The sequence below is a fragment of the Aspergillus tubingensis genome (assembly GCF_013340325.1).
Source record: "Aspergillus tubingensis WU-2223L DNA, scaffold_11, whole genome shotgun sequence".
NCBI classification, from domain to species: domain Eukaryota; kingdom Fungi; phylum Ascomycota; class Eurotiomycetes; order Eurotiales; family Aspergillaceae; genus Aspergillus; species Aspergillus tubingensis.
Genome location: NW_023336285.1, coordinates 523599 through 542010, shown reverse-complemented (window position 1 = coordinate 542010; position 18412 = coordinate 523599). Strand labels below are relative to the sequence as shown.

The following is an 18412-nucleotide window of genomic DNA, read 5'->3' as shown; positions in this document are numbered from 1 at the left end:
CAACTGAGTGACCACCACAATCAATGCCGGCCCTAATGGTCATTTCCTATTTCGGCCAGCCCGAAATCCCCAGGATGCAACTAAACCCCAAATCTTGAACTCCGACGCTTCGCCCCCGCTATTGTGCCTTGTTTCAGCTGTCACTTCCCAGTGGCGAACTACAGGCTTCGAGCTTCTAGCGTGTTTCAGAGGAGGGAGCTGATGGTGGAAGCCTAGTGTTGGTGATTGACCTTATGCACTGCCGCTCCCTAACTCCTGTTCGTGACTGGAAGAACATGTCAGATAAGCTGGTAGATAACATCGACTAAATTAATACTGCGGACTGAAACTAGAACCCGTAAGCGGTGGTAGACGTAGTATAAGATAAAAGAATGCGATCGGGGGTACTTGTACATTGAACTATGTTGTCCCATCTTCTCGAAAAGGTTCCGGTCCCAGTGTGTCAAAGCCTAGCATTTTCCAACCATGGCCTTGAATCCGACCCGAGAGAGTCCCAATATTGATCCTCAGTCAGACGAAAATAGCATCGCTCTAGAAGCAAAAAGGGGTATATCCACTCCAACAGGCGAAGCGACACCGCCCTCGCAAGCAGCGTCGAGTGCATATCTTGTACCCAACAATGAGTCTAGCAGGCACATTCCCGAGTTCTGCGTTGACTTCCGCGATGACGACCCCGAGAACCCCAAAAACTGGAAAACTTGGTACCAGGTCTGCGCGATCATGGCCATCACATACACTGCATGGGCCACGGTCCTCTATTCGACGTGCTACTCCAGCGGCATCACGGGGATGATGGTCGAGCTGGGTATTGCCAGCGAAACGGTCGCCAACCTGGGTATTTCGCTCTATCTGATTGGGTGGTCGGTCGGGGCGCTTGTTCTCGCTCCATTGAGTGAGACATTTGGACGGCGACCGGTGTACTTTGTTTCCTTACTGGTCTATGTAGGGCTAATTCCAGCCGCTGCTATGGCCAACTCGTTTGCTGTCGTCCTGGTGGCGCGCGTCTTGGGGTGAGTCTTGTGTTTCCAGTTTGCAGGACTGGTAAAGCTTATGTCGATCGATTAGGTCTATTTTCGGTGGAGTGATGATCACCCTTGCGCCGGGGAGCCTGGTCGATATTGTGCCAAGTTCGCGACTGGCGCTGGCAATGTCAGTATATTCCATTGGTCCATTGAATGGACCAGTAACTGGACCGATTATAGTAGGATCTTCCGAGGGGACAACGTAAGCACAGTGAACAAAGCGCTAACAGGCAGGTTTGTTCGTCTAGGGTGGATTTGTCTACGAGCGCTGGGGCTGGCGAGGCATCAACTGGTTTATTATGATCATTTCCGGGGTGGGATGGCTGCTGATGAGCTGCATGAAAGAGACGTACCAGCCCATCATCCTGCGTCGACGCGCAGCCGCTAAGCGTCAGTCCACCGGTGATCTACGCTGGTGGTCGAAGCACGATGAGACAATCCCCCTCCAGCAACGCCTTCCCACGGCCATTTGGCGGCCCATCCAACTGTGCATCACCGAGCCCGTTTTGTGGTTCTGGAATCTGTACATCGCCGTCATCTACGCCGTTCTCTACCTCTGTTTCATCGCCTACCCCATAGTCTTCTCCGACCTCCGGCACTGGTCCCCCGAGATCTCCGGCCTTGCCTTCGTGGGAGTGCTGATCGGTAATACGCTGACAGTCTTGTGTGAGCCCATACTGCGACGACTAATCAATCGACATCCAGTCGATGCGCGAACAGGCAAACGCGCTCCGGAGTCAGCAGTCTCCGTCATCATCATCGCTGCCGTGCTAGCTCCAGTCGGGCAATTGATCTTCGCGCTGACCTCACTTCCGACCTCAATTCCCTGGATAGCGTCCATCATCGGCGGTGTCCTCTTCGGGTTTGGCAACACGGTCATCTTCACCTACGGTACGAACTATGTAGCGGCCTCGTATGGGATGTTTGCCTCGTCGGCTCTGGTGTCCAATGTCGTTTGTCGGTCGCTGCTCGCGGCAGGCTTGGTCGAAGCCGGCGAGCGGTTCTACCACGCGTTGAGTCCACGCTTGGCTGGGATTGTGCTGGCTGCCTTGGAATTTGGGCTGATCCCAATCCCGGTGTTGTTCTATGTCTGGGGGCACAAGGCGCGGGTCCGGAGTCGGGCGCTGAAGAGATTGACCACAGAGTCTGCATAAGCCCCATCATCTGTCTATGAGTTTGATTGCCTTTTTTGTATATAATTGCTATTTCCTCTATGACCTTGACTTTCCGCGAGATCTGGTAGTATTCTAAGACATTTGTCTCCACGATTTCTCTAACTGTGTGGCGTCTTCGAAGATCACCTATCTAAACGCATCACACGTCCCACGGGAAAGCACTTATTCCTTCCTCTCAGCATATTCACCAGCCAAATCGCCCAAATCCTCCGTCATCTGCACCCCATTAACCGAATATGGCAAGCAATCCAACAAAATAAACACCACGCGAGCGGGCTTCGTATCGGACACGTTCCGCCACTTGTGCATGGTAGCGCGCTGCACTGAGATATCACCCGGTTTCATGATCTTGGACTCGCCACTGTCCAGGGTAATCTCCACTTCGCCCTCAATAACAATGCCATAGTCCAGGGAGACGGCGCGGTGCATGGGTGATTCGACGCCAGGGGCAAAGTCAATGAGACGGACAACTGAGCCGTTGGGGATGTGCAGGGGAGGCTGTTTTGAAATATTAGAGAAGGAAGTGATTGACGAGGCTGTGAGATAGGGAAGAAGGGGATACCTCATTTTCTTTGGCAAACTTGACGTCCGCGTCATCGGTCATGTCTACGGGGTTGCCCTTGGTGCTGTAGATGATGTTGGCCACGCCCTTGCCGCGGACCATGATCTTGTGGTGATCACCGTGGTCCTCGGTGATGAAGACGCCTTTGCCCTCGGAATTGTGGGACGTGATGAGCCGCTTCGAGGCGCGGAGGCCGTCAGCTGGGAATTGGGTGATAGGGCCGGTGTCTTCCATGGTGGTTGGCAGTAGTAGTAGAAGTAGTAGTGGTTGTTGTTAATGGGAATACGAACGCAGAGAGAGCAAGTAGCAATGAAGCGTGGATGGGACTAGTGGAGGAACACGATACTGATACTATCGAGGTACTATATATGTTTATGGATACTGATCTCAAGTCTGCAGCTGCAGAGTAGCCCCTCCATCGACCATCCAGCCTGCCCCGGTGACGAAACTCGCCCGCGGACTACTCATGAACATCAGCACATCGGAGACTTCCTCCTTCGTCGCAATCCGACCCATCGGCACCACTCGACTCATCACAAATGCCAAATTCGGATCGCCCGCCACCGCTCGCTCGATCATCGGAGTTTCCACCCACGAGGGGCAGATCGAATTGACTCGGATCCCGTATGGGGCCAAATCCAGGGCTGATTTATTTTTCTCATTGTCAGTCTTCTGAAATGTGGAGGAAGAGAGGAAGAACTGCGTGTGGAACGCACCAGCATTGCGGGTAATTCCCATCACCGCATGTTTAGAGGCCGTATACTGAACGATATTGGGCGTCGCCACATACGAATTACTCGATCCCAGATTGATGATCACGCCCCGACCACAGCTCCGGGCGGGAGTGGACTTACGCAACGAGAAGTGCCGAGCTTCTTGCTGCTTCATCTGGGCGCTCACGGCGCGGACGCAGAGTAACGTGCCTTTGACGTTGACGTCCATGAAGCGCTCGAACTCTCGCACTGACGCCTTGGAAATCTCTGCTGGCTGCTCGACACCAACCTAGAAGGGTTGAACAAATAGTCAGCTGAAGATAGCAAAGATTATGCTGTATATATTTTTGGGATCACGGGCGTCACTTGTCACTCACCCCTGCGCTGTTGACGGAGTAGTCAATGCGGCCAAAGGCCATGACGACTGTGTCAACCATCTCCTGGACACTGTCTGGATCACGGACATTAACCTCAATGGTCAATGCTCGGTAGTTGGGGTTCGTAGCGAGCAATTTGCTTTCTTCGGCGGCGGCTGTCGCTGCGATGGGATCAAGATCGGCGAATGCCACACCGGCTGCGCCTTCAATGGCATAGGCAATTGCACAGTCGCGGCCAATGCCACTACCTATTAGTGATCCCGATATACACATCAGTTGTTGAACACTATGGGTCGGTGTCTTTGCCAGTCAGCGCCTACCTGCTCCCGTCACGAGTGCGAATCCGTCAATGTTCATCTTTGCTAAATGATTCTTGTTTTTGTTCTTGAGAGGAAGGTGTATGTATGTTTGCATTTATACGATGAGCAGATTCAATGCTAAATATGATTATCGCAATGTATGAACCTGTTCATTGAAGCCACAAATCAGACCTAGTTATCTCCGATGAAATTCAATATCGGGGTTCGCTCCTTTGAGAACCGGCCCGAGCTAAGGTCCAACCACAATGTTACAATTGAGTGCTCAGAGTTCCACTACATCCATACTATTCCTGGCTTTAAGCACAGCCAGTATTGGCCCCTGCAACAATGTTTGGGATTCGAGGGTAAAGTTACTACCAATATACACAAAGAATTCCAGGATCAGACATCTCCCTTCACACCTCGGACAGCATTCGCCAATTTTTCGAAATTGAACATATGATAGAACAGCCAGTCCTGTTGAATCAGCGTTAGCTATGAGATTGACCGATTGCAGGGTATCTTACCCAGAATGTGCGCGGCAGCAACATGTCACACCACCGCACAATTCCCGTCTGTGCACCGTACCACACCCAAGCTGCTGGAGAAGGCTTGAGCAGTTGGTCGACCACACCCCGGGCATACTGTTCCGGGGTAATGGTTTCTGCAGATAAAGTATATGAGCAAGTGATGGAGAGAAAATCGGGGTCTTGTGAAACCTACTGGGTGTACGATAAATGTGCTTCTGAAAGTCTTCCGCTAGAACACTGTAGATCGACTCTGCAATGTCCAGGTCAGCGGCAAATTTAAGCGCGATGCAGACCTTCCAAACCTACCTTCTGGGAGCTTTCGCTGGTTGGAACGATCAGTGCGCAAGACATTGGTCGAGACTTCTCCCGAGATAATATTTACAACTCGGACACCGAAAGGCTTGAGTTCCGCGCGCAGCGTATTGCCGTAATGATGAAGCGCTGCTTTGCTGGCGTTATAGCTGGCTGGGTTGGAGTTACATCTCAGTAAGCTACAGGATTAGCTGAAGGGATGGAGCGCACCTCCATAGACGTAGGGCACAATTCCCCCGACCGAACCGATGTTGACAACGAGGCCTTTGGCTTGCACAAGAAGAGGATGGAGATGATGGACCATGCGCATTGGCCCGAAGACGTTCACCCGGAACATCTTTTCAACTTCGTCAACCTCGGTATCAGTTGCTGTCATCGTATAACCTGCTCGGCGCTTCGGTCAGTTGGAGCCACTCTATCGGGCTTCTAACCAGGTAATGACTTACATATTCCTGCGTTGTTAATGAGGATGGAAAGGCGCCCGTCAAGTCGTTTCTCCACTAGTCTCTTCAAGGCAGTCACGTCTTCTTCACTGGTAACATCGCACCGCACCACCTCAATGTCGAGGGCTTCGAGATGGCTTGGGTCTTCAAAGGACAGGAGCGTCGAGATGACGTGAAACCCTGGCGATCGTAAGGATGCTATCTATACTCAAGCAAGAATCATGCGTGAGTCTAACCTCGACGTTTCAATTCCGCAGACAACGCATGGCCGATGCCTCCACTTCCACATCCTGTGATCACTGCACCTTTAATGTGGCTCATCCTTTCTTAGAGAACTGGTATCAAAGCAATAGGGCGCGTGTCGAGTGAGGAACGTCCACAGAAGAGTCACTCAGACAGGTGCAACCATTGATCGAGGTAGGTAAAGAGAGAAGAGGCCATCTACCTCCGGAGCATGAGAGACCGGCACTCATAGCCCTGTAGTATTTCGGGGCTTTCCCAAAGGAGCTCCTCCGTCAGCCCTCCCGGTCTATCCTCTGTCGTTACGGGGCACCATCATATATGGCCATGATGAAGGAGATCTAATCGACAATTGCATTTCAGAATTTTGTATGATTCCTGCATTTAGCAGACTTTTCATTGTCCAAGGCTTTCTACAATGGCTCCATCTAGCTCATCGATTCCCTCTTCCGTTCCTTCGTCGCCTTCCGTCTTCACTGCAAATGGCACAGGCCCACATAGAGATACCGCTCGTGGCCAGCATGAACCAATTGCCATCGTTGGAATGGGTTCGAACTCCCCCTTACCTCGGCGTACATAATATTTCAGAGCTAATGCTAAAGTTTGCCAGGCTGTCGCTTGCCCGGCGACGTGAATTCGCCTTCCCGTCTTTGGGACTTCCTCAAGGAGGGAAAATCAGGACAATGCAAGATCCCTTCAAGTCGATTCAACGTTGATGCTTTCTACCACCCCAAAGGTGTGGATCGACCTGGATCCATGCACACCACGGGTGGTTATTTTCTCCAGGAGGATCCTCGCGCCTTCGACCCGGACTTCTTTGGCATCAGCCCTATCGAGGCGACCTACATGGACCCGCAGCAACGAAAACTGCTGGAATTGGTGTTCGAGGCGTTTGAGAGCGCGGGGGCCAGTCTCGATGAGGTGTCGGGCTCTAACGTGGGATGTTACGTCGGCAATTTCACCGTTGACTTTCAGGTGATGCAGACGAGGGACCCCGAGTATTTGCATCGGTATAGTGCGACGGGTATGGGGACGACGATTCTTGCGAATCGCATCAGTCATACCTTTAACTTGAAGGGGCCAAGGTATATACATTCCCATGAAGTCTACTAAAGGGGGATTGAGCCCGTGCACTAATTCATATGGATTGTAGTTTCGTTCTCGATACCGCCTGCTCATCGTCTCTGTACTGTCTTCATGTAGCCTGCGCCGCCCTTGAGAATGGCGAGTGCGACAGTGCCGTTGTCGCGGGTGCGAACCTGATTCAGTCGCCTGAACAACACCTCGGGACAATGAAGGCCGGTGTGCTGTCAGGCACCTCGACGTGTCATACCTTCTCCGACGAGGCAGACGGATATGGGAGAGCAGAGGGCATTGGGTGTATCTACTTGAAGCGTCTTTCCGATGCCATCAAGGATAACGACCCAATTCGAGCTATTATCAGGGGAACTGCAGTAAATTCGTACGTTCTCTGTTTCCATCGATCAATAAAAGGAACCCAGCTAACATGAGAATAGAAATGGTCGGACATCAGGAATCACCCTCCCCTCCGCAGAAGGTCAGGAAGCCGTGATCCGCAAAGCGTACGAAAAGGCAGCCCTCGATTTCTCCCAGACAATGTACGTCGAATGCCACGGTACAGGAACGCCCGTAGGCGATCCCATCGAGGCCGAAGGATTATCGAAAATCTTCCACAGCCGGGCTGGTCAGCCCTTGCTCATCGGGTCTGTTAAATCCAATCTTGGCCACAGCGAAGCAGCAAGTGGTATCTCTGGCATCATCAAAACGGTGCTCGCCCTGGAACATGAAAGCATCCCGGCGTCCATCGGAGTCAACCAGATCAACCCCAAGATTAAATGTGAGGAGTGGAACATCGACATCGTGAAGAAGATGACTCCCTGGCCTTCGACTGGGACCTCTTCAACGCGCCGAGCCGGCGTGAACTCCTTCGGCTACGGGGGCGCCAACGCCCATGCCATCATTGAATCTGCCGGGCCCTATGCTATCCCAATGCAGCAACAGCACCGCCTCAATGATATTGCACGTTCCAAGGTTCTAATTCCCATCTCGGCAGGTTCCGAGGCGTCTTTGACCACCCGGGTTGATCAGCTGCACCAGTATGTGCTGTCCCAGCATCCGGACTTGACCAATTTTCTCTACACCCTGGGTTCGCGCCGGTCGCATTTGCCCCATCGGGCATTCCTTGTCTCCGATACCAGTCTCACAAATGGACTTGTCAGCGAGGACCTCGTCACCGGCCGTCCCAGCTCTTCAGCCAACGGTCAGTACGCATTTGTGTTCACCGGCCAAGGGGCACAGTGGCCGCAAATGGGGAAGCACCTAATCGAAGAGTATCCCGGGTTTGCGAACGCCATTTCCGAGATGGACGGCATTCTTCAGAGCCTTGACCATCCTCCCCAATGGCATCTGAAGGACGCGCTAGTAGCGTCAGCGGAGAGTAGCAATATCCAACACGTGAGCCAGTCGCAGCCGGCATGCACCGCGGTGCAAATTGCTTTGGTGTGTCTCCTAGACTCCTGGGGCATTCGGCCTGCGGCAGTGGTTGGCCATTCATCCGGTGAAATTGCGGCGGCTTTCGCGGCCGGTCGCCTGTCTCTGGGAGAAGCCATCACCGCAGCCTACTATCGCGGTTACGCGGTTGCACTTGATATGGGAGATGGAGCCATGGCGGCTGTCGGGCTTTCGAGATCTGAGGCCGATGCCGCCATCAAAGAGATGTCGTTGGGCGGCAAGGCCAACGTCGCCTGCGTGAACTCGCCGGAGAGCGTGACTGTTTCTGGCGACAGGGACGCCGTGCAACAGCTGGTGGAGACCCTCGCTGCCCGAGGGACATTTGCACGGACACTGAAGACAGGCGGTCGTGCTTATCACTCCCACCACATGGCGCGGATTGGCCAGAACTATGAGGACCTTCTACAAGCTGCATTGGAGAAGTTGGAACCGTCAGTACAGCTTGACGCAGGCAATGTCACCTGGGTTTCAACCGTGACAGGCCAGTTGAGCGAGGGCACCCCGGACGCGGCATACTGGAGATCCAACTTGGAGAGCCCCGTCCTCTTCAGCGATGGTGTAGAGAAGATGACAGAGATTGACAAGTACCACTTCATTGAACTAGGCCCTCACTCGGCCCTGGAGATGCCCATCAAGCAGATCAAGAAGACGCTTGCCTTGTCCGATGACCACTTCCCGTATGCCTCCGCTCTGTCGCGAGGCAAGAATGAAGTCACCACCATCCTCAGAATGGTTGGCCAGTTGTACCTCCGCGGAGAATCCATCTGCTGGAGCAAAGTCAACGGCCTCCAGTCGGACTGCTCGGTCTTGCCTGATCTACCTCCATACCCGTGGACCTATGACGCTGCGCTGTGGCACGAATGCCGCGGCAGCATCGAGTTCCGCACCCGCAAGTATCCCAGACACGAGCTTCTGGGCTCACAGATCCCCGGCGGAAATGGTCTGGAAGCGCGATGGCGCAATGTCATCCGCGTCGCCGATATCCCCTGGCTAGACAGCCACAAGCTGCAGAACACAATTGTCTTTCCTGGAGCCGGATATGTCTCCATGGCAGTGGAGGGAATGCGACAGATTGCGGGGTTTGCCACCTCTGGCCCTGCCAACTACGAGCTACAGAATGTGAATATCCTGGCTGCCCTGGCCCTGACGGACTCACCCACGACCGAAGTCGAGCTGTTTACAACCATCCGGCCAACCCCGATCACATCGGCCAGCAACTCAAAATACTGGTACGACTTCTCCATTGTCTCATACGACCAGGGTGATTCCACAACTCGGGCCACGGGTCGAGTCCGCATCAACCCCGAGGCCCCGTCCCTCGTACAGAACGTTCAGATCAACCGTGCTATGTTGGAGAGCACTCAGCCCCGGGTGTGGTACGAGAATCTCATCAAGGTCGGGCTGAACTTCGGACCGGCATTTCAGTCAATCCAGCGGTTTGATGTCTCGCGCATGCGGACCGATCTTGTCTGCAAGGCTCAAGTCCCCCTCCTGCAAGACTACGTCTCCGAAGGGTTAGACGTTGAGTACCCCATCCACCCAATCACCATCGATGCCATGCTCCAGACGGCCATCGTGGCGACGACCGGAGGCCGCGTCCGCGAACTGCGGGCCAAGGTGCCCGTCAGCTTTGATTCCATCCACCTTCACGCCCCTGAGCCGTCAGACGCGGCTACCAAATCCTGGGCGATCGATTCCGTCGCGCGCGTGGTAGGCTTCGGCACCTCTGAGATCGATGCCGAACTGAGCACCAGTGACGGGCAAGTCGCAGCTAGAATCGCCAATGTCAAGCTCTCGCCGTATCAGACAGGACAGGGCGCCGACGCGGGCGAACAGCGTCATCCGATGCTGCGCGTGTTGTGGAAGCCGGATGTGTATGGGCTGGGGTTGATGCCGGAAGATCATTTCCGGAAGTATTTGAGCAAGTTTTTCAATGAATCAACTTCACCGGTTCGCGACGAAGGCCTCCTCAAGATGGGAGCTACGCTGGACCTGTTGTCCCACAAGAATCCGTCCATGCGGGTGTTGGAACTCGGCAATCAGAATCACCTCATCACTAACGCCACCCTCGATCTGTTGCATGGAGGAGATTCTTTCCCACGAGTTCTGGAATTCACATCGGGATTGATCAAGGATGACGGTGTCCTTCACGGTACAAAACTGGATCTCGGAAAGCGTCTAGACGGCGCATTGGAACACCACGCGGCCATAGATGGTTCGAAATATGACTTGATCATTTTGCCCGCTAGAGAACAGACGGATATCTATCTGGCTACTAAGCTCTCCATCATCAAAGACCTGCTGGCCGACGACGGATCCTTGTTGTGCTTGTCACCTTCTACTGCACGGCTGCATGCCGCGGAGAATGGCTTCCAGGCCATTGGATGCATTCTCGAATACGGGGGAGGTCGTGTGTTCCTCGCTAAGCCAGTCGCCGATCCGGCGACATCAGTTGTTCAGCAATATCCAGTGTATGTTGTTGATCGCAGCATAAGCACCGCATTAGGCGAGTCCATCGTCGCGGAGCTACACGAAACCTACGGCCCGGAGAGTTGCAAGCATGTCTACCTCGATGATCTCGTTGACGGGATGATCCCCACAGGAGCAACAATCATCAGCCTTATTGAGTCCGAAAACCCGGTCCTCTCGACCAGCACTGAATCCGAGCTGCGCGGGATCAAACTAATGACCGACAACGCGGAAACGCTGCTGTGGGTGACGGCAGGAGACTCGCTGAACGGGGCCCAGCCTGAGTTTGCCCTGGTCTCCGGTCTGGCGCGGGCCGTCATGATGGAACATCCTTCGCTGAAATTCTACACATTTGATGTCGACAATACAACATCAAAGACCCCCGTCACAGCCAAGAACATCCTGTCTGTCCTCCACTCTAGTGAGTTTCCCAGAGACTACGAATATATTCAGAACGACGGACTGGTGCACGTCAGCCGATTTGTGCCCGACGACCATCTGAACGTCACATTCCGGCAGCGCCAGGGCCACGAGATGGTGCAAACCACCCTGCAGCAGGCTCGGCCGGCGAAGTTGCAGATACTCGAACCGGGCAACTTTGACAGCCTGTTTTTCGATCAGATGCGCCCCTTGCCGGCTACGTTGGAAGACCCCTTGAGTGTCCAGGTCGGGCTACGGACCGTGGGAGTAAATGCTAAAGATTTCTACGTGCTTGGCGGCAAGACAGAGACCAAAGATGCCACTTGCGCCTTGGAGTTCTGCGGTGTTGTTGAGAATGTTGGGGCTGCGGTGACCCGCGTAGCGGTAGGCGATCGTGTCGTCGTGATGGCTCCTAATCACTTCCGCACCTCGGAGGTCGTGCCGGAGTGGAGTTGTCAGAAACTGGAGGAGAATGAGTCTTTTGAGTTCATGTGCACATTACCAGTAGTATATGCGACTGCCATATACGCTTTGCACGACCGAGCTCGGATTCAACCGGGCGAGACCGTCCTGATTCACTCCGCCGCAGGAGGCGTGGGTATTGCGGCGATTCAAGTCGCTCAGGAAGCTCAGGCTGAGGTAAGTCTCCGATCCCCATTCCCCTAAATTTGGTTCCATATTACAGTCTGCTGAGTATCAATCCTGGTCCAGATCTTCGCTACCGTTTCCAGTGAAGACAAGAAGAACTACCTCGTGGAAACCCTCGGCCTATCCGAAGACCACATCTTCAGCTCGCGCGACACTTCCTTCTATGAGGGCATCATGCGGGCCACCCAGAACCGCGGCGTTGACGTTGTCCTGAACAGCCTGGTTGGCGATCTCCTGCACGCGAGCTGGAAATGCTGCGCTTCGTTCGGGCGGTTCATCGAGATCGGGAAGCGCGACCTGATTGACTGCGGAAAGCTGGAGATGGACGGCTTCCTGCGCAACACGACCTACACGGCTTTCGATCTCAGTAACATGTTCTATAATCCGAGTGACGCCTACCACAAGCGCTGGGCATCCCTTCTCGAAGACGTCCTCTCGCGCTACCGCGCCGGCACGATCGGGCGCGCCAACCCGATCACTACCTTCGACGTCGCCGATGCCACCAAGGCCTTCCGCTACTTCTCCTCGCGCAATCGCATGGGCAAAGTCGTCATCACGCTGGAGAACCCCCAGGCACAGGTTGCGCTGCGCCCGCAGAAGCACCGCACTACCTTCAGCGCCAACAAGAGCTACGTGATGATCGGCTGCCTGGGAGGTCTGGGCCGGGCAATGACCAAATGGATGATGGCGCGCGGAGCGCGACGCTTTGTCTTCCTGGGGCGGTCTGGCACCGACAAGCCCAGTGCGCAGGCCCTCATCCACGACCTGGAGACACAGGGCGCGGTATGCGTCGTGGTGCGCGGGGACGTGTGCTCCCGCGCGGACGTTGACCAAGTCGTTGCGGCCGCACCGGGCCCCATTGGCGGTGTTGTCCAGGCCGCGATGGGCCTCCATGAAGCGCTCTTCACGACCATGTCAAACGCAGCGTGGCACACGGGAATCGACCCTAAGGTGCAGGGCACCCTCAACCTTCACCGTGCGCTAGAGGGCCACGACGCGGCGTTGGAGTTCTTCCTCATGACCAGCTCCATTTCCGGCAGCGTTGGCACGGCCACGGAATCCAACTACTGCGCGGGCAACCACTTTCTGGACATGTTCGCCCGGTATCGCCGCGCGCTGGGCAAACCGGCGGTAGCTCTGGGACTAGGTATGATCTCCGAGGTGGGCTACTTGCATGAAAACCCAGAGATTGAGGCACTGTTGCTTCGGAAAGGAATCCAGGCGATCAATGAGGATGAGATGATCCAGGTGATCGATATTGCCCTGTCGGAGACGCAGACCGTGCCCCATTCCTATGATGAGCGGGCGCACGCTCATATCCTGACCGGGTTGGAGCCGTTTGGGTTGAAGGAGCTACGCAAGAAGGGATTCGAAGGGACGAATCCGACGTTGAATGACCCCCGGGCAATTCTCCTCAGTCGGGCGCTGGATGGTGAGGGCGATATGGCGCTCAAGAATCAGGCGGGCAAGTTGCCGATGGAGGTCGCGGCCGCGGTGGAGGAAGGGGCGAGTCTGCGTGCAGCCATAGGGGACCATGTCGCGCGCAGATTCAGTAATCTTGTCCTGATGCCGCTGGCGAAGTTGGATGCGGGCAAGCCGTTGGCGGCGTATGGAATGGATAGTATGATCGCTGCGGAGTTCCGGTCGTGGTTCTTCCAGGCGTTCAAGACGGACATTCCCTTCCTGGAGCTGTTGAGTAAGACGGTGACGTTGGACAGTTTGAGCGAGATGGTGTTGGCGGATGTAGAGGCTGACGCATAGGCTTGGACCATACTATACATTTGATGTGATAGAAGATTAGGATTTGACTAGACAAATAGGAAAGACTACCTAGACCTGCAATCGTTGCTCTTGCCTTCCCGAGAATGTAAACAAGTAGTAGTATTGTAGTACTGCAATCTAGTAACGTATTCGACTAATGCTCTTATGCTATCTTGCAAAGAAACAGTATATATCTAATACTACAGCCACCGATCATGACACATTAGCATTACACTCACTACCGGGCTTTAGATTTGGTCTGCAATGTATACGCCAGTCCCTGACACCGCTTCTGCAACACCGAGAAAGTATCATGATGGGTCCTCCACCCACAACCATCAATTATCGGCCCCAATAACCGCAGCAGGCTCACCATCGAGGCCACCCGCGTGGTCAACAAGCTACAAGTCATGTTGATATCATCCTCATCATCCAACAATACCGGCACATCGCCAAACGGCAAATTGGCCAGTTGCACAATCTCCCCAAGCTGATCCATTTCCGAGCGCGCCTCGGATGCATTGACGAAACTGCTTCCGGTCGACGAGGAGGTCATACTCCTACTTCGCAATCGCCTTTGGTGCGAGTCGTGAAAGGTCTCAAAACAGGTCAGACACTGGTCGCAGACAGAACAGAGCAACATCACGAACAGTGGCTCACGCTTGCATGAGGAGCAGCCGATGAGCCGATGGCACTGATTTAAGGCCAATTTGCAGGCTTTAAGGATCAGATGAGCCATTTCGCGCGAAAGACCCGCGCTGGCACCACATTGGGCACGCCACTGCACGGCGCGGATACTTTCATAGAGGGTCAGGGTAGACTGGAGACATGTGCACGAGGGCATGTGCAGATTTGCGATGCTCGGGCTACTGGCTAATTGGGATATCCCCGGGATCCCTAGACGGGATGTTGAAGAAGAGAGACGTGGCATGGCGGGACTAGGGTTGGGAGGATACGACTGGTTCACGAGCTCCGGCGTACTGGAAGCAGCCAGCTGTGAAAGGAAGAGCAAGTCCTGGTTGACGTCGTTGCTGGCAAAGTCTGTATGGCCGAAGTCAGGTAGCAGGCTGGATAAATCATCATCGGGTGTCATGGGTATGTCTGAAAGCTGCACTTCGGCCCCTAATTCTGTTGCTGGCTCGTGCATGCTGGTCAAGAGCTCGGGGTCCAATCCGTCTTCGCCCAGGTCCGATGTGGCATGAGGTGTGCCTCCATTCAAACTACCGGGCCCCTCACTCCTTCTTCCACCTTGCTCTTTCTCTTCTCTGTACCTAATGCGGGCTTTTGCTGCTTCCGATGAATGACTTGCTCTTCTCGAACCGTCCGAATTCTTCGGTGCAGCAGAAGCGGAGGATTGATCTGTCGAATCTTCGACCTCTCCGTTGTTCTTGTTGTTATTCAAGCTGGCCCCTCGAGGACGTCGACCTCGATGAGGGTTAGCTTCTTGGTACTCGCAAGGAAGTCCTCGATCAAGACACCGCTGACATCCCGTTCGCTCTCCGGTGCATTTCAGCTACACTGGCAGGTCAATTGTTTACTCATAGGGCATGGTAACATCGTTTGCTCATTATTCTAATGGTATCTTGGCTGCTGGAGTGTCATACCTTCTTTGTGCGACACGCCAAACATGCCAAGTGCTTCAACTCGCGATCGCTCTCAAACGGTGGTCTAATCACATGGGAGATAAATGGCTCCGATTCCGATTGAGTCGATACTAATGTCCCGAACATCCTGAAATTCGAACTAATGAACCTGTCCGGATACTCTCTTTGTCGTCCCTATATAAATCGCCAGCGAAATGTACAGAATACTGGACTTTGGAGGCCTCTCACCACTCACCAACGTCAAGTTCCAGCATGCCGTACATAAGCATCCTTTAGCAGCAATCCAACACCATCTTCTCCGCACGAAGGAACAGGTGTCTCCGCTGTCGCAACAAGCCACGCTGAGGACCTCGCCTCGCTCTCACCTCAGCGCTAATGCGATGTGTCCACGTTCTAAGCGCCGTGGCGGCGAATGGCCGGTCCACAAATTGAGTGAAGCAATTACCTAAAAGAGGAGAGGAGCAGACTGAAGGCGCAAGGATCTTGAACCCTGCCATCTGTTTGTGGTAAGCCAGAGCGAACGGGCCGAGCCAAAGAAAGAAACAGCCGGAGAGAATAAGCAGAAGAGGCAGTGGTGCGCAAGGGAGGATTGTCATGGTGGAAACGCCCGGAATCCATCAAACGCAAAAGGATTCAATCCTGGCCAAAGGATTTCCAGAAGCTTTTATCATCGATAACCGTTATTGTCCTGTTCGGATAATAAACGGGTCGATGAGTCAGATTAGCCGGTCGATCAGGGAGCTACTACGGTGGATATGCTGATAAGCCCTGGTCTGATTATCCGGTCTGGACAATTGGAGCTGACGTTGGGAGTGATTCTCCGACGGATTCGGACAACCGGACCTTTGGATCCTGGGGGCTCTTAATCCATCTATTAATGGCTGATGACGAGTAGCCCGCGATCGACGTATAGCCCAGCTGCAGCTTATCCGCCCATCGGTTTCCCCCATTTCGGATGGCCCGAGCGAGAGCTACCGAGGAATGGGATAAAGCCTCTAGACCAAAGCAATAATATGACAAGGATCGATGACAGGATAGGCAAATAACCCTCACATAACATTGTAGTAGCAATGATGATCAGCATGGAAGACGGACACGTCGCCAGCACCATAGCCGGCCTGGCCTCGCTGCTACCGGGATCGTTCAAAGATTGGGCTATTTTCCTAACATTATTGGTAAGTGCATTGCCTAATGTTATGATCTGACGGCTAACTCCATCAGGGCATTGCCCTCCCCTGTCTTTGGGCTGTGTATTCTCTCACGTTGCACCCATTGGCAAAGTTTCCCGGACCAAAATGGGCGGCAATAAGCCAGGTGGGTTGTACATGCTCTGCGCTTGAGTGATGCAAATTCTGATTTGGAGAAAGGTATTCTACTGTCGCATGTCCATGAGTGGGAAAATACATCTCCAATTAGAGGAACTGCATCGTCAGTATGGTATGTTTGGTTTTACTTCTTGTCACCGCCAACATCCCGAGAAGGTATGGAAACCAGATGCTAATTGCGAAATAATGAACAGGGGACGTAGTCCGGATCGCTCCTAACGAACTGTCTTTCGCCACGGCATCAGCCTGGAAAGATATCTATAACACTACTGGCAGCGGCACATTCATCAAATCTACTTTCTACAAAGTGGCCAATTTCGAAGCCTCCGATATCATTGGCGAATCGGACATCAACGAACACGCGCGGATGCGCAGACTCTGGGCGTTCGGGTTCTCAGCTAAGGCCTTGATCGCGCACGAGGAGCTTGAGCAGCGATATGTGGATCTGCTGATCAACCAGATTCAAAAGTTCGGAAGCAGTCCGCAGGGCATGAACGTCGTGGATTGGTTCAATTACCTCACTTTTGATATCATCGGGGAGCTGGTCTTTGGTGAGTCATTTGGGGCTACAGAGAAGGGGACGTCGGCGTTCTGGATCAGTGTTATACTAGGGAATATGCAGGCGGGGGCGATCATTGATGTCTTGAGACGGTTTGGCATGGCATTGGGGTTTAAGAAGGTGTTCGAACTTTTGCCTTTTGAGAAGATCAAGGACATGAATCGGCATACGCAGGTTACAAGAGAAATGGCTGCAAGGTAGGCCCTCATTATGTGTATTTACTGCGTTCTGTGAGAGACCATTGCTAATTAGCGCACATATGCACGGGCAGACGTCTAGCGCGTCCCAAGGATGATTCGCGAACTGACTTTCTTTCTGCTATGCTGGAGAATGCTGGGCAGGGAGTAATCTCGACTGAAGAGGTCGCAGCACAAGGGCAGAATCTGGTGTGAGTGTTGACTATCTATTCAGCCACAGGCCAGGAGACTGACGGAACCAGTATCGCAGGAAGTGAAACCACCGCGACAACGTTATCGGCAGCTACGTATTTCATCCTTAAGCATCCAGAGGTCTACGCCAAAATGCGGGACGAGATTCGCTCGCGGTTCAAAGACTATAGTGAGATCACATCCAGTTCTGTAGGCCAGCTGCCCTACTTTCACGCCGTCCTCAACGAAACAATGAGACTCTACCCCCCGGTGCCTTTTGGGCCACCAAGGATTTCACCCGGGGCCTATGTAGATGGCCACTATGTCCCTAAGAAGGTCGGTGCTAGGGTGAACAGCAAATCAATCATTTCTGACGTTCTCAACAGACAGAGGTTTCAGTTCATGCATGGACTACGAACCGCGACGCGCGTTATTTCAGCGACCCTACGAAATTCGATCCCGAAAGATGGCTAGACCCTAACATGGACGATAAGTCGGCCTTCTTCCCATTCCTGTTGGGCCCGCGGGTGTGCTTGGGACGAAAGTGAGTGCTCTCCTAATGTTATGGCATTCTCACCTGTGCTGACAAGTGGATAGCCTGGCGTTCATTGAACTGCGGCTGGTACTGGCCAAAGTCCACTTCATGTTCGACTGCGAGCTGATCAATAAAGATGTGGACCTCGAACGGGAGTCGTTGAACTATATTCTCTGGCAGAAGCCGGACATTAATGTCCGATTCGTGCCGAGACAAACTTGATAGCGTAGTATGCCGTGGTTAGAGTGACGCGAATATGTGCGGTACTGGATATTTTCCCATAGATCAGCGAAAGAGAGGGAGGGTGCACACGTCTGTTTCGATTCGATCGTCCGGGGCTTCTGTTCGTGGCCTCGGAGGATTCAATTAGCGGATGTCCATTCGCTTCTTTCCCTTTCAGGGTCTCCGAGGGATGATCTCGGGGTACAGTCCCATAGAAAAAACAATATATATATACCAATAGACGGCAGCGCTGCATGGTAATATCCTTCAACAACTCAAAAATATAAAGTACCTTT

General features: G+C 53.5%; 7 protein-coding genes across 7 annotated transcripts; 3 read left to right on the top strand and 4 right to left on the bottom strand.

Annotated features, from left to right (window-relative positions):
• Window positions 1-465: 465 nt before the first annotated feature.
• Window positions 466-2176, top strand: AtWU_09518 (major facilitator superfamily transporter; the record flags this gene model as incomplete). Its single annotated transcript, XM_035504624.1, has 3 exons — window positions 466-1010; window positions 1066-1201; window positions 1271-2176. The coding sequence occupies 3 exons, from the start codon at window positions 466-468 to the stop codon at window positions 2174-2176; spliced, it is 1587 nt and encodes a 528-aa protein (XP_035360517.1).
• A 183-nt stretch (window positions 2177-2359) lies between these two features.
• Window positions 2360-2993, bottom strand: AtWU_09517 (cupin domain-containing protein; the record flags this gene model as incomplete). The annotated part of the gene is made up of 2 exons (XM_035504623.1): window positions 2360-2695; window positions 2760-2993. The coding sequence occupies 2 exons, from the start codon at window positions 2991-2993 to the stop codon at window positions 2360-2362; spliced, it is 570 nt and encodes a 189-aa protein (XP_035360516.1).
• Window positions 2994-3146: 153 nt separating this feature from the next.
• Window positions 3147-4206, bottom strand: AtWU_09516 (SDR family NAD(P)-dependent oxidoreductase; the record flags this gene model as incomplete). Its single annotated transcript, XM_035504622.1, has 3 exons — window positions 3147-3761; window positions 3850-4097; window positions 4170-4206. The coding sequence occupies 3 exons, from the start codon at window positions 4204-4206 to the stop codon at window positions 3147-3149; spliced, it is 900 nt and encodes a 299-aa protein (XP_035360515.1).
• Window positions 4207-4550: 344 nt separating this feature from the next.
• Window positions 4551-5754, bottom strand: AtWU_09515 (SDR family oxidoreductase; the record flags this gene model as incomplete). The annotated part of the gene is made up of 7 exons (XM_035504621.1): window positions 4551-4625; window positions 4676-4812; window positions 4872-4928; window positions 4985-5143; window positions 5201-5374; window positions 5437-5613; window positions 5670-5754. 7 exons carry the CDS (start codon window positions 5752-5754, stop codon window positions 4551-4553), a joined length of 864 nt encoding a protein of 287 aa, XP_035360514.1.
• Window positions 5755-6091: 337 nt separating this feature from the next.
• AtWU_09514 (type I polyketide synthase) lies at window positions 6092-13503 on the top strand (the record flags this gene model as incomplete). Its single annotated transcript, XM_035504620.1, has 5 exons — window positions 6092-6221; window positions 6284-6758; window positions 6827-7135; window positions 7191-11733; window positions 11806-13503. 5 exons carry the CDS (start codon window positions 6092-6094, stop codon window positions 13501-13503), a joined length of 7155 nt encoding a protein of 2384 aa, XP_035360513.1.
• Window positions 13504-13741: 238 nt separating this feature from the next.
• On the bottom strand, window positions 13742-15233 carry AtWU_09513 (Zn(II)2Cys6 transcription factor domain-containing protein; the record flags this gene model as incomplete). Its single annotated transcript, XM_035504619.1, has 2 exons — window positions 13742-15016; window positions 15108-15233. 2 exons carry the CDS (start codon window positions 15231-15233, stop codon window positions 13742-13744), a joined length of 1401 nt encoding a protein of 466 aa, XP_035360512.1.
• A 947-nt stretch (window positions 15234-16180) lies between these two features.
• Window positions 16181-18116, top strand: AtWU_09512 (cytochrome P450; the record flags this gene model as incomplete). Its single annotated transcript, XM_035504618.1, has 8 exons — window positions 16181-16282; window positions 16329-16421; window positions 16475-16544; window positions 16627-17188; window positions 17263-17379; window positions 17431-17695; window positions 17746-17903; window positions 17957-18116. The coding sequence occupies 8 exons, from the start codon at window positions 16181-16183 to the stop codon at window positions 18114-18116; spliced, it is 1527 nt and encodes a 508-aa protein (XP_035360511.1).
• Between the last annotated feature and the right edge of the window lie 296 nt (window positions 18117-18412).